Below are 13,645 nucleotides of genomic sequence, written 5' to 3'. Positions count from 1 at the left end.
CAAAAATCTCAGTCCTTCTTGTTGATGGGAATGCTCAGCTGACCTGCCATCATGACCACAAAAGAAAGGTTGCAATCTACCAGACTAAAAACTAGTGTAGCAGCAATATAGGGTTATCAGGCAAATTTGAAAACACAGCCAACAATAGAGAGGCACCAGAATGACAAAAGTTATACAAGACCACACCGGTGCCAAATTTATTTTGTGCCAACTTGCTCAACATTTCAGGGAATCCCTCCTTTGAAAACATACCAACACATAGCAGTCTTTAAGACCCAGAGCCTACAGCCCTTCTAAATAGGGAGGAGCTGGTTTATGTTCCTTGCAAAATATTTTGAGATCACTCCCCCCCCCGGCCACCCCAATGTCACCCAGTATCAATGTATGGAAATAAGCAGACATACGTGATGTGTTTTCAGAATGAAACATTTCACCACATTGCAATAAGCAGGCTCTTATTCTCTCCCTCACCATTAAAAAGAAGAAATATGGTCTCATCTTACCACAAAATTTAAAAATATTTTATTTCATGCATCAGGGAGGGGAGAAGATAAAAGCATTTACAGCATTTAACAAAGTACATTCAATGATGTGTCCCACATGCCCAAAAAAGCAGTATCTTTTTTTCTTTCCTATTGACAAATCCTTCTAGAGCTGTAATAATTTACAATATTTAAAATTATCCATACCACAGAGAGTATGAACATATCAAGGATAAAGAGCTTTAACAGTGGTATTTATATTATGATAAGGGATTGAAAAGTGGGCAGTCTTAAAACTAGGTTTCAGCACGCAGCCATGCATCGTTCACGTTATCATTTGGCATAGTGCATAATGCCCCATTGCTTACTGGTACGTCAGGGGTATGGTCTTTTAAACACATCAGTGCATGAACAGAACAAAGGGGTGTCATACTCTCCAAATGTATGAGCAAAGCCCACATCTCTGAAGTGTTTGAGACACCTTAAGGCCTCATCCTTCCCTCAGCTAAGACACAAACCAAAGGAAATGAATGCATACTTCCATATTTTAATGGAGAGAAAAATTTGACCTAGTAACTTTCTCATTGGTCTTGTCTGATTATTGGGAACATGGACACGTTTTCAAATCTGAACAGAGAACACCCATTCCTAGTTTCTTATGCACATATTCCATTATGCGCTTACACCATTTAGTATACGCTGCATGCGTGGCCAAGTCTTGGAAGGCATCCAAATGCCCTATTTCAGAACTGATGACTTAAGAAAAAGCCCATTAGTAAGTGGCTTCAATATTATTCCCCACAATAATATATTTCTATAGCTGCCTCCGCAGACTAATTCGCAGGAGGCCAGCTTGCCCAAATTATTGCCTCAAAACTCAAACTGCAACCTTACACCCAAAGCTCTTTTGGGATGTACCACTTGGCTGACTACAGCAAAGAATGCTCCTCTTTTACCCTATGAAGGGGAGGGGGGGACTAATTTTGGCTAAAGCGTGGGACAGCCTCCGGCAATAGCTGGACAGCAATAAATAATGGTTTCCACCAAGTGAAAAGCACATTTTGCACTTGACATGCATGGGGAAAACATTATGGAGGACTGATGGCTATATTGACTTCTGTTTTTAATGGAGCATTGGACTAGACGTTCTTTGGTGTCTTCTAACTATATGCATCCCTGGGCATGAATACGCTATGAATGTAAGGCACAATCCTATGTATGTTTCGACAGAAAAAATCCTACAACTCCCAGCATTCCTTACCTAGTATGGCTGGCTGTGGAACGCTGGGAGTTGTAGGGCTGTTTTTGTCCAAAAATGCATAGGATTGTGCCCTAAACCACTTTTGAGCCTGTTTTAACTGCTATGGCCTTCCAGCCAAGGAATGCTTGGAATTGCAGATCTGTGAACATGAAAGGATCTCTAACATTTCCCCAAACCGCAAAACTACAACTTCTATGACTCCTGGGAAAGAAGCTGCAGTGGTTAATCCAATTTTAGATCAGTTTAAATTGGAAGTGCTGACATGTCTGTGAAGTGGTATGCACTGAAATCAGTTTGAGGGGCTGATCTAAAAAGTTAGACAATACACAAGTTCACTCTTAAACATTTTTCCTGTGCAAGGAAGAAAAAAAAATCACAATCCACACATCTGACGATATAGTCTTGGGAATGAGATTGCAATGTTTTCAAAAGCAGAGTCCCTACTGTACATCAGGAACTTCTCCTGATAGGCTACACATCTTTTAAAAATATGTACAGGGTACATACATTGCTTTGAATCCAGACTTAGTCATACTTAGTATCTGGATCCAACCCATGACCTTTTTCTTCTGTCTGACTTGTTCTCTTCTGTACACCTGAAACACTGCAAGAGAGTTTGACAAAATAGAAGCAAAGGCACCTGATGTGAATAGATTCACATCTATTTACATATAAACAGAGAAGGGGAAAGGGCAGAAGAACGGCATGTATGCTATGCCAGGAAAGGCCATCTCTGTAAGGAAGCAGTGGATGATCAGGGCACCCCTCTGGATAACTTCACGTGTCATGAAATCCAGGTCGGCTGAGTGAAGTTTGAAATAAAAGAAAAAACAGAAGAAAGACGACAAATTCAGTGAGCAAGATGAATGCTGCCTGATGAACCAGTGGCTGCTTAGACAATCAGATATCCTGGTTTAACAATCCTTGAACTCATTGTAATCTTTGAGCTACTTATACATTCAGGGGTTGGATTTAAGGCAGAAGTGAGGTTAGAGAGAGGTAGGAACCTCTGGTAAAATCAGGGGCATTTACTTTATTTCCCTTTCTTCACCCTTGGGTAAGGAACCTTGTAAATGGTAACAGGGTTCTTTCAGTGGCTGGAGTTCACAGTACCACTGAGGACACAGTAACCTGTGAAGAACCCAAAAGAACCAGCAAAGGTATGGCTGACACACTGGAATGTGTTGTTGGTGTGGACAGGGTCATGGCTGGTGGCCTGAGATGATGACCTCTGACTCCTGAGTGTGTGAATGAGGCCTTAGACACTGTCTCACAAATGTTGTAAACAGATCCTTTAAAAGTAGGTCATGTTACAGCCCTGCCCATGCAAAAGCATCAGCCTTTTGACATTTCCATCCTCCAGCGTTAACATTTCCCCAACTATTCCCTATGGACTGAGAATTAAATCCAGATGGCAAGGGCTGGAACCAGCACTCGGCAATCAAATTAGTCGGGGCGAGTGTGCGTGTATTAAAATGGTAACCAGGGAATCAATGTTCTTAAAAATCTTAGTGAGAACTAACATACAGTGTCCGAGTGAGTTTTCTCATGTCAAGAACATCTTGTTTGTGCCTCTTTAAGTCAAAGTCCTATCTATTCTACCAGTTTTACTGTAGTTTCAGAGCCTAGTTGAAACTGATTTATGGTGTAGTCCAGATCCATTAAAATGAATGGGACATAAATTATAGCCTTAGCCAGGACTGGCTATATTCCACTTCTCTTCAAGTGCACTGTGCAATCAGAAAAAAGAAAGAAAAGAAAAAGTAATTGGCACAAAATTCGGCATCCAGGCGATTTCTTGCTTGTTTTAGGATTTATGGCCTTAGATATGATCCAGAAAATGTGCATCCTTTGCCTGGTAAAGTATCAGATGCTGACGAAACAGAAGAAGTCAAACAATGGTGTTTGGGGTGCTGCTTCCACCATGGACAGAGAAGACAAAATGTAAACTAAGCAAAATATATGCAGAACACACAAATTTGCTTAAAATGCACAACTTAGGCCACATAATCTAGATTATACCTCGATACAGAATCTGAAATGTGGTATTTTTTTGTGGAGAAAAGATGATATAGCTATGGGGGCCGCTAATACATGTCATGTCTCCAAGGGATTGACCAACTGGCATAGAGCAGCATTAATCAGCCACGAAAGTGGATAGCCAGACACACTTGCTTTGCCCTGATTGGCCTGCAGTGTGCTGGCTCTTGTTTTGTGGACCAAACAAGACAGCCTTGGGGCTGATGTATGGCCCACTTGGAGTGTGTTGAAAAGCCCTTCCCTGTGGAGGTGCTCCATTCAAGTTCTGTAACATTTTAATATTCTTTACTACATGGTACATACTTTCCCCCAAGCCCATGCAATATTTGTACACTCACATCACCCCACTGAGGATATGCAGTTCTGTGTATGATTTGGGGGCAATGCCTTCAGTAAAGAGTAGGGCTGTCACCACTTAAAGTCCTCTCACTCGATGAATCCTATTAAATCTGCATAAGTGTGCACCCTAAAAAAAAAAGGAGGGATACATGCAATGACCCCATGTGCCCTGTTTCTCTGCAGAAACAGCAACTCTGCTGGGAAACAGGGTATAAAAGGATCACACACCCAGTTTCCTAGTAGAATTTTGTTCCCTGGCAGTCATTTGGTGGGCTGTGGGGAGCCAGATTCCGATGGCAAACAAAGTTGTGACAACTGTGAAGACCAAGATGTGTGTGCAAAAACAGCCCACCCCTCAGCTAAATGTTGCAGCTCTAGTAGTAAATAATGTTAAAATGTTACTTCCACCTTGGGAAAATGCTTTTTGATAGCCTCTGCAAAGCGAGCCTTAAGGTTTATATTGGCCCTTTGTAACTGCGCTGGGCAAAGCCAGGCAGAAGGTTGTGGATTCCTTAGCAACCACCTGTTCCTCACACACCGAGACCCAGACATAAGCAGTGAGATATAGGGCAGAACAGACTGGCGTCGTCCCCATCACTGGGAATTTTAAACAAAGAGCTGAACAACTATTTCTGTTATAGCTGGGTTGGACATAACTAATTCTCCTTTTGGCCCAAGGGAAAGATAAATAGCTTTGGAAGAATCTCATACGGTTGTACATTTCTGTAGTGTTCTGTTCAACACGATCACTTTGCAGTCATATCCCCAACTTGCCCGTTTTGCGTTGGATCACTGCTATGTTCACCCTTTTGTTAGGATTACCACCTAAGATACAAAACAACCCTTTGTTCTCCTGCTCCCAACAGGTAGTTCTATGTGCACCGGACTTCCTGCTATTAATCATGGCTTTTCCTTTTTCAGAGAGAAGTAGACGTGTGCCATTGCTCTTTTTCTGCTGGATTTATTTCTACTTGCTTCATCCTGGGTTCCGTTTTGATGGCCACCAAACTGACAAAAATGACAAACAAAGCTAGAGCAATTCTGTAGAGCCATGTTGTCCATTTTGCGATTCTCTGACATTTCACCAGGATGTTGTTGTCAACAATGTCAGTTGACAAGAAGTTGTCAACTTCCTTCACCTTGTTCTTTACTGGCTGTTCAAGTCCATTAGGTTCTAGTAAGAAAGCTATGTGAGCAGACAATCCACTGGTGTTCACAAGGCAACATATCCTATTGAAGCTAGCATCACCTCAGTTCCCCAAATCCTTCCACCTCAAAGACTCAGCAGTCTCCACAAAGTCAAGATGGCTGAAAGTGCAGTTTAGAGGATTTGGCAAGATGGCCATTGCCTGGCCAACGAGGCATGATTGACAACAATGCAGCACATATGAGAGTAACCCAAACAGGAAATTGAGGTTGACCTTAGAAGTGTGCAGGTCTTTTTTGTTGCTCACTCCACCGTTATTGTGTGAACCTTTGGTCTTTTCCTTTCCTCCCATAGGAAGGCCTGCTAAAGGCTAAAGCTTACAAAAGGGTGCCTCAGAAGATCTTCTGCCGTGGGCCTCCGTTTCTCCTCCACAAAGATCAACTTGAGAAAGCTGCGGCAGTAGTCCGAAACTCCGTCTGGAAGCTGGGGTTTTGTGGGCTGTGTAGCTATCTTGAAAATGGCTGCCATGGCTTCAAATTCCGCCCAGGGTGGCTTCTCAGTCAACATCTCTACCACGGTACAGCCCACACTCCTGGAGCAAAACACCAAAGGAAGAAAAGGATTAGGAAGGACATGACCCAGAATTATAACTATGCTTTCTTGAGCACTTTTCAGTATATAAAAGTACTTAGGGTGCAAATCCTATGCAAGTTTAGACAGAAAAAAGTCCTACAAGCCAGCATAGCTGGTTGGGGCATGCTGGGACTTGTAGGACTTTTTCTGTCTAAACATGCATAGGATTGCACACTTCGTCCTCTTATCTGATCTTTCCCTCTCAAAAACTGTGTAAGGAAGCTAGGTTGAGAAAAATTGATTTGCCAAGGGGAGGGATGGTAGTGGTAAGATCCAAACCAGGTCTGCCATCTTCAAGCCAAAACACTGTCGCCAATACCGATGGGCCCCAGTTAGAGATCACTTTGGTGTTTGTACGTGTGTTTGCACCTCCTGGATTTCAGACTCATATATGAGCAGACTCAAACACTAGTTGCATCGCTAGCTGTAATTCACTACATGTATGAAGAAAGTACCCAGTATGACTCTGAAAGAGTTAAAATTACACTCTCTATCTTTAACTATAAATGTTCGAAAGATTCACCATAAAATGTATTACAGAGAACTTCAGCACTGGCCACTACCACCACCACTGCAGCGGCAAGGGACATACTTCTCCAGGATTAGTTGACAGCTTACCACACATCAGCCTTCCGTCCGTATCCTTCTCCACTGATCACCTCAGGGCTCATCCAGTATGGAGTCCCCGTGACAGATTTCATCCCTGTTCCGGACATACAGATGGTCTGAATGCGTTTGCTGGCACCGAAGTCTCCTAGTTTCACATTCCCAGCAGAATCTCTCAAAATGTTGGCACCTAGGAAGGTAAGAAACAGCCCAAGAAGAAATAACTTCTGAAACTGAAGCCTAGCAGTCTATCATCAAGATATTCCTGCTGACTGGCTCCTCTTGAACAAAGTGGCCCTCTCTCCCTAGGTTTGTTGGTACCTAGCATTTGAGACTGAACAATGTAGTCCAGGGGTGCAGAACCTCAGAATCAAGGGCCAAATCCGGCCCTCCTGTGGTCCCAATTTGGCTCTCTGAGGTTCCCCAGATGCCTCCCCTTCCCAGGCCCCACCCCCTTTTCTGCAACCACTGACAGTTTGGTGGTTTCCCAGCTTTTGTGCAGTTTCTGGCCCCCACTTTAAAAGGCCGTAATGCCTCTTCAAAGGCATAGTTACTGGCAGTAAAGGCGTAAGCTAAACTATGACGGTATTTTTGGTCCTCCCTGTTTTGCCTTTGTCCCCACCCACCATTGCAATGTGGCCCCCGAAAGCTTCTCTAAAATGGGAAAAGGTTCCACACTCTTAATACAGACTTAATAGGCAACAGCCTCTCATGAGCAATGGCTATTCCAAACTCAACAGCCGCATCTCCCCAGCGTACTGTTTCCCTAGCCACACAGCAGCATGTAGCCTCTCCTGAAACTAACCCCTTGCAAGGGTTCTGAACAAATCTTCAGTTTCCCTCACAGCAGCAGCAATATTTTTTGTTAAGTATATGGCTGACTCTTCCCCTTCAGCAATTAGAATTTTTGCCAACGCGTCAACACATTGCAGCAATAGCTCAGCGTAAGAACATAAGAAATGCCATGCTGGATCAGACTAAGGGTCCATCTAGTCCAGCATTGTGTTCACACAGTGGCCAACCAGCTGCCCACGGGAAAACCACATGCAGGACATGAGTGCAACAGCACCCTCCCACCCATGTTCCCCAGAACTGGTGTACATAGGAATACTACCTCTGATACTGGAGGTGGCATATAGCCATCAGGACTAGTAGCCATTGATAGCCTTATCCTCCACAAATTTGTCGAATGAATTCCATAGTTTAAAAATGAATTCCATAGTTTAACTATGCCCCGTGTGAAGAAGCCCTTCCTTTTATCTGTGCTGAATCTCCCACCAATCCACTTCATGAGATGACTCCAGTGGGTTCTAGTATTATGAGAGCCAATGGTTGGAGGCGGTTTGGGGCATATCGCCAGTCGATTATATATATAAGATCCTTTTGGGTATGAACATTATAGTTACAGGTTGCAACTGGTCCTCTCTATGTATATAAAACTCCCCTGGGCTCCGTGAACGTAGAGCACCTTTCCTCTTTTCGGCCCATGAATCTCTTTAGCTAATCTAAACAAGCAGAAGGTTCTTTTGTGATTTCTGCCTACCTTTAATATCTCTGTGTACAATCATGTTGCTGTGTAGGTAGAAAACCCCTTGAAGGATCTGCCTGGTGTACTTCCGGGTCACGTTCTCCGTTAGGGCACCGTAGGCTTTCAGCTGGTCTTTGATGGAGCCCTAAAGAATGAAAGGGGAGAAGGCTTTATTGGCTACTCTGGCCAACAAAACACGTTTTTTTATGAGCATGGTGAGCTATTTGGGGGACTCTGATCAAAAAGCAGGATAACACTCCAATAAACAAAGGGTGGAGCGGTATATATATGTAAATATTGTAAATAAAATAAATGAATAAATAAATAATGCTCAAGTCTGGCACAGCAGCATTCAGTGTTTACAATGGAGAAGTGGATTATTAGCTGATGGTCTGAAGGATTATTCTTGCACCTGCTAGGTGGAGGAATGAGAAAAACACTGGGCTTGTTCAGACATGCAGCCACCTTAGGTGTGTGCCAGTTGCCATGAAGCACAGGTTTGTCTGGCAAGGTTTGCATGGAGATGTGATTCTGAAGAACCAGGACCTCCCACATGGAGGGAGGTGCAGGGGTGCAGAACGTCTTTCAGCCGACGGCCAAATTCCATTTTAGAGAAGCTTTCAGGGCCTGCACCCCAGTTGTGGGTGGGGCCAAAGCAAAAGAAACGAGGCCCAAATCCCCCAAATACCAGCATCTTTTAGCTCAAACCTCCTACTGCCAGTAACTCAAGCTAAGGAGAAGCATTTCAACGTTTTAGAATGGGGGAATGCTGCACAAAAGCTCAGAAATCAATGAATGATCGGGGGGAGGGGAAGGGAACCCCCTCAATTAGGAGCACAGGAGGGCTGGATTTGACCCCCGACCCTGAGGTTCTGCACTCCCGTTATACACAATTACTCTGATGCGCTTAATGGCTGCAGTTTTAAAAAAAATAGCCCTGCTGTGTTAGGAATTAAAGCACCTACACATCAATTGTCCAGATGGAGGTCCTGGTTAGGCTACTTTCTCTGTCCCTGAGACAGCTGCACATGTTTTGGGGTACATCATGTTGGAACCAGCCTTCACCCCCCACTTTACAATAATAATAATAATAATAATAATAATAATAATAATAATAATAATAATAATCCATTACTGCCAAATGGAAATAAACTCATCTTTGGCCATAGCACTCGCTTCTTTTGCAGGAAAAAAAACAAATATGACCATCTGTGTCATTCGGAAAGCATCACAACTCAAGCCCCCATGCTTCCTGGTTGGAAAAAGCAGCATTTTTTTCTTTACTTTTGTGTTGTCACAGGAGGAACAAGCAAGCTGATAACACTGTATAGTCTGTTCACACACACACCTGCTATGAGAGACCACATGCATAACATTCCAAGAGAACTCTGGTGTCGGGATTGTGGCGCAAGTTGTGCCCAGAAGTGAGTGGGGTAAATCATATGCAGATGATTTAGAGAGAGCCAGTGTGCTGTAGTGGCAAGAGTGTTGGACTAGGAGCTGGGAGATCCAGGTTCTAGTCCCCACTCGGCCATGGAAGCTCACTGGGTGACTTTGGGCCAGTCACAGACTCTCAGCCCAACCTACCTCACAGGGTGGTTGTTGTGAGGATGAAATGGAGAGGAGGAGGATAATGTAAGCCGCCTTGGGTTCCTTGCAAGAGGGAAAAAGGCGGGGTATAAATGCAATAAATAAATAAATAATATATTCAAGTTACATACGAATATAATGTTTGTCTGAGCCATCCCCCATCCCATACTGTTTATTTATTTATTTATGTATTTATTGCATTTGTATCCCGCCTTTTTTCCTCTTGCAAGGAACCCAAGGCGGCTTACATTATCCTTCTCCTCTCCATTTTATCCTCACAACAACAACCCTGTGAGGTAGGTTGGGCTGAGAGTCTGTGACTGGCCCAAAGTCACCCAAGTGAGCTTCCATGGCTGAGTGGGGACTAGAACCCGGATCTCCCAGCTCCTAGGCCAACACTCTTGCTCTAGTCTAGACCAATCCGTCATCAAAACCTGGATGACAGGACAAGAGCCATGAAGATAAACAGGAGGCCATGATTTGGGAAGCAGGGATATTTTGTTGTGGTTTCCTCCATTAAAATAATTTCAAACGCCAGAAGATGTTAGCTGTAGTGCTGAAGAAAGGGAACATACCATACTCAGCTAAAAATTATATTATTATTATTATTATTAATAATAATAATAATCTCTAAACCACAGGACAATCCTGACAGTGCCAAGAGGATAATTTTGCAGGCTATTTGTTCTAAACGAAGCATGTATGCAATTAATATGCATATGTGTACATCCTTCACTTACATTCTTTTTTTTAAAAAAAAGCATTTTGAAAATACTTAGAAACAGCTGCAAAACTGCTCTGAGGATAGTTGAGGAAGGGGAAGGGCCATGATATCATGGTCACTGGCCTAATTTCAAGTGGCCCGTTTGGGCTCTTTTGGTTTTGGCCCCATCCCCCACTGCCTTTGGTCCTGCCAACCGTCGACATGCAATGATTATACACTCCCCCATCCGCCCCCCATCGCTGAATGAATTGTGGCTCTTGAAAGAAAAAAGGTTCCCCACCCTTACAACACTCTAAATACAACAGATGAATCAGCCCTTGGCTCCCTTCTGGGAAGAAGATTGAGGTTCTCCCTGTTCTACCAGAAGCACAACACAAACCTATAAAACTGGTTTGATCGGAGTACGGAGCAGGACAGGCGGTGTGAGATTATGCGTGCTTACTTCAGGCAGTGATGGTGCTATCAGACCAACCTGCCCTGCTTACAATGTTACATCTGCACATCGTTGATATATCAGCTGCCAGGATCTGATCCATACATAATGTTCGCCCAAACAGGAGTGTTTTCAAAGGTGTATCAGAGACAGGTGGGTGGAAAAGGACACAGGCCATGTGGTACAGGGTGCAGGAAGAGGCTTGATGGTGGAAGGATTAAAGAGGCATGGGCCAAAACCTAGGAGGGATAGAAATGGGTGGAGGGGGTGGTAGAGGAAGAAATGGGCAGGGGGGAGCAACATTGTACCATTTGGCTCTGGATTCAGAATGTTCAGCATAATCCGGAACCATGATGGGAGTTGTAGTCCAACACATCTGGCAAGCAGCAGGTTGGGGAATGCTGGTCTGGTATTTTGGAGATTTAGGCTTGTTACAAAAGTCCACCCCTTTAGAAAAACACCCACATAGTTGACAGCTTACCCCGGGCATGTATTCCACAAAGATAGACAGCTTCCTCTCGTCTGGGTCTCGCAAGCAGCCATAATACTGAACTATCCTCTCGTGCCGGAGGGTTTTCAGCAGCTGGATCTCACATTCTAAGGCATTCACCTCCTGCAGTAAGACAGAAACAGCTACAGAGGGAACAGGAAGGGCTGTGGGTATGGCCAGTTACTGCAAGGCGTATGGCGCAGATGGGTTCGGTGTAAACAATGTCCATAAAATCCTGATTTTCAGAATCCCGCTTCCCTTGAGAAACAACACTGCAAATCTCTCTCTCTCTCTCTCTCCCCCCCCCACCCCTCTCAGAAAAGGAAAGATGTTTCCAGCCCTGCTTGATAGTTTTCCTCATTCTCTGACTTCCTCTAAGCTAATCTTCCACAAACAATAGTAAAGCTGCCTCGTTATCACCCAATTCACTTGCTAAACCAAGGAGGCAGTAATCCCGAAGCTCCAGCAGATGAGTGACTGCTCCTGCTCTGAAAAAAGTCCAGGAGCGTTATTCTCCCATGCTCTTCTTCCACTACACTACTGATCATGGGACTGCCAGTAACTCTGAAGGCATGCCGTACCTCACTTTGAAAGCTCCCTGTACATACTAAAAGCCAACAACAGTCTGCCCAATCGCTGAGACTGCCGTCCGAGCAGCTTCTCTGGATATTCGCAGGCAGGTGGGGGGAGAGGCTTTTCTGTATTAGCACCTATGTCAGGAATCCACTCTGCAGGACAGCTTGCCTGGCGCCTTTGCTGGTATTATGCTGGCGCCAAAGAAAAAAAAAAGGGTAAAGGTGTCCCCAACCAGTCGTGTCCGACTCTAGGGTGTGGTGCTCATCTCCATTTCTAAGCCGAAGAGCCAGCACTGTCCGAAGACGCTTCCGTGGTCATGTGGCCGGCATGACTGAACACCGAGGTGCACGGAACGTGTTACCTTTCCCGCTAAAGCGGTACCTATTTATCTACTTGCAATTTCTTGCTTTCGAACTGCTAGGTTGGCAGGAGCTGGGACTGAAGACGGGAGCTCACTCTGTCACGCGGCACTCAGGTCTCGAATTGCTGTCCTGCAGACCTTCCGGTCTGCAGTTCAGCGTCTTAACCACTAAGCCACCGCGGCCCCAGGCGCCAAAGAACTTCTTAAAAAAAAAAAATCCCCGTCATTTTAGAGCTGTCTAGGCCTTTTAAAGCTACTGTTGCTCTGCTTTCAGTTGGTTATCTGCTATTTCATTCTGCTGTTTTACTCATTTTTATGAGGTTGCCATTGCATGGGCCACGTTCAGATGATGCGAGAAGCCAGGATTGTCTGGATCCCTGGCTTAATGGTAACGAGCAGCGTGCTCGTGCACGTTGCCCAACGGCACCTGTTTGGTTCCAAGTGGGAGTGCCACAGTATCTGAACCAGGCATTCTGGCTTGCCTCTCCCCAAACAAGCTGGAGTTGTGAGCCACGGTTTCTTGTTGGCTTATGACTCTGGATTGTTTAGGGAGACAAGCCAGAATCCTTGATTCAGATGGTGAACAACCCACAGAACAAGGGTTTGTGGTTTCTTGTGCCATGCCCACTTGATGGAGAAGCCAAGCAGGAACAGCTAGGAAGCATGCACCAGGATACTACTTGTAAATGAGAAGCTTATTGTTGCATCTGAATGCCACTGTTTTATGTTTTATCGTATTTTATTTCATTTTTATTGTAACCCACCCTGGAAGCATTTGCTACTGAAGGTATGGTATATAAACGTAACAATAAACATGAAATAAAACACTTCAAGAAAAAGCCTAGCCGTCACACACAGGTGTGCATGTGTGTGCACATGCATGCATGTCTACGTGTAGTTTGGGGTGAGTGTATACTCCATCCTATCTTGTTCATATACTCACTTTGCTCGTCTCTTGGCTGTCAGGGTCAAAAGGCACCTGCTTTACAGAAAGCTCTCGGCCAGTGTCAACATCATAGCAAAGGTAGACCTCTCCAAAAGCACCCCGGCCCAGCAGCTTCCCAAGCCTCCAGTTCACTGGGGCCTGCAGTGCTAAAGGGAAGGGAGAAACAAGGTCAGGGAAAAAGGATCAACCCCCAGAAAAAAAATAACAATCACTCCCCACAAGCTCCAAAACACAGAAACCCACGTTCTCCAAATCTCTTCAGCCACTATCATGCAGCAGATTGTGAAATCTGCCCTTTTCATATGCAGAATCTGTTGGCTCCTTCAGAAGTTAGAGAACATCAGCTTTTGTTTCAAGATGTTTCTAGCCCCCATGGTTACTGAGAAACCTGAGAAAAGTCTGGCACTTTAAACTAGGGTCCAAAAACCTATAGAGTTTCATCCTCGTGGCTCCCAGTCTCTTATGCTGTTGACACACAAGATCCCCTAC

At 44.5% G+C, this 13,645-nt stretch overlaps 1 protein-coding gene across 1 annotated transcript in view; it reads right to left on the bottom strand.

The window, feature by feature from the left end:
• Nucleotides 1-501: 501 nt before the first annotated feature.
• The window catches only part of LOC146345212 (mitogen-activated protein kinase kinase kinase 3-like), a 130,294-nt gene continuing 117,150 nt past the window's right edge, over nucleotides 502-13,645 (bottom strand). Inside the window, exons 13-17 of the mRNA XM_084859423.1 lie at nucleotides 13,154-13,302; nucleotides 11,265-11,396; nucleotides 8,052-8,181; nucleotides 6,521-6,698; nucleotides 502-5,861 (exon numbers count right to left, since the gene is read on the bottom strand). Coding sequence (XP_084715549.1) covers nucleotides 5,633-5,861; nucleotides 6,521-6,698; nucleotides 8,052-8,181; nucleotides 11,265-11,396; nucleotides 13,154-13,302 — 818 coding nt within the window. The 3' untranslated portion in view covers nucleotides 502-5,632. The remainder of the gene's footprint in view (nucleotides 5,862-6,520; nucleotides 6,699-8,051; nucleotides 8,182-11,264; nucleotides 11,397-13,153; nucleotides 13,303-13,645) is intronic.

The sequence above is a fragment of the Heloderma suspectum genome, chromosome 5 (assembly GCF_057233095.1).
Source record: "Heloderma suspectum isolate Gila_16-S chromosome 5, 16-S_ref, whole genome shotgun sequence".
In the NCBI taxonomy this organism is placed as follows: Eukaryota; Metazoa; Chordata; class Lepidosauria; order Squamata; family Helodermatidae; genus Heloderma; species Heloderma suspectum.
The sequence above is the reverse complement of the archived record's forward strand: the minus strand, read 5'-3'. Positions and strand labels throughout refer to the sequence as shown.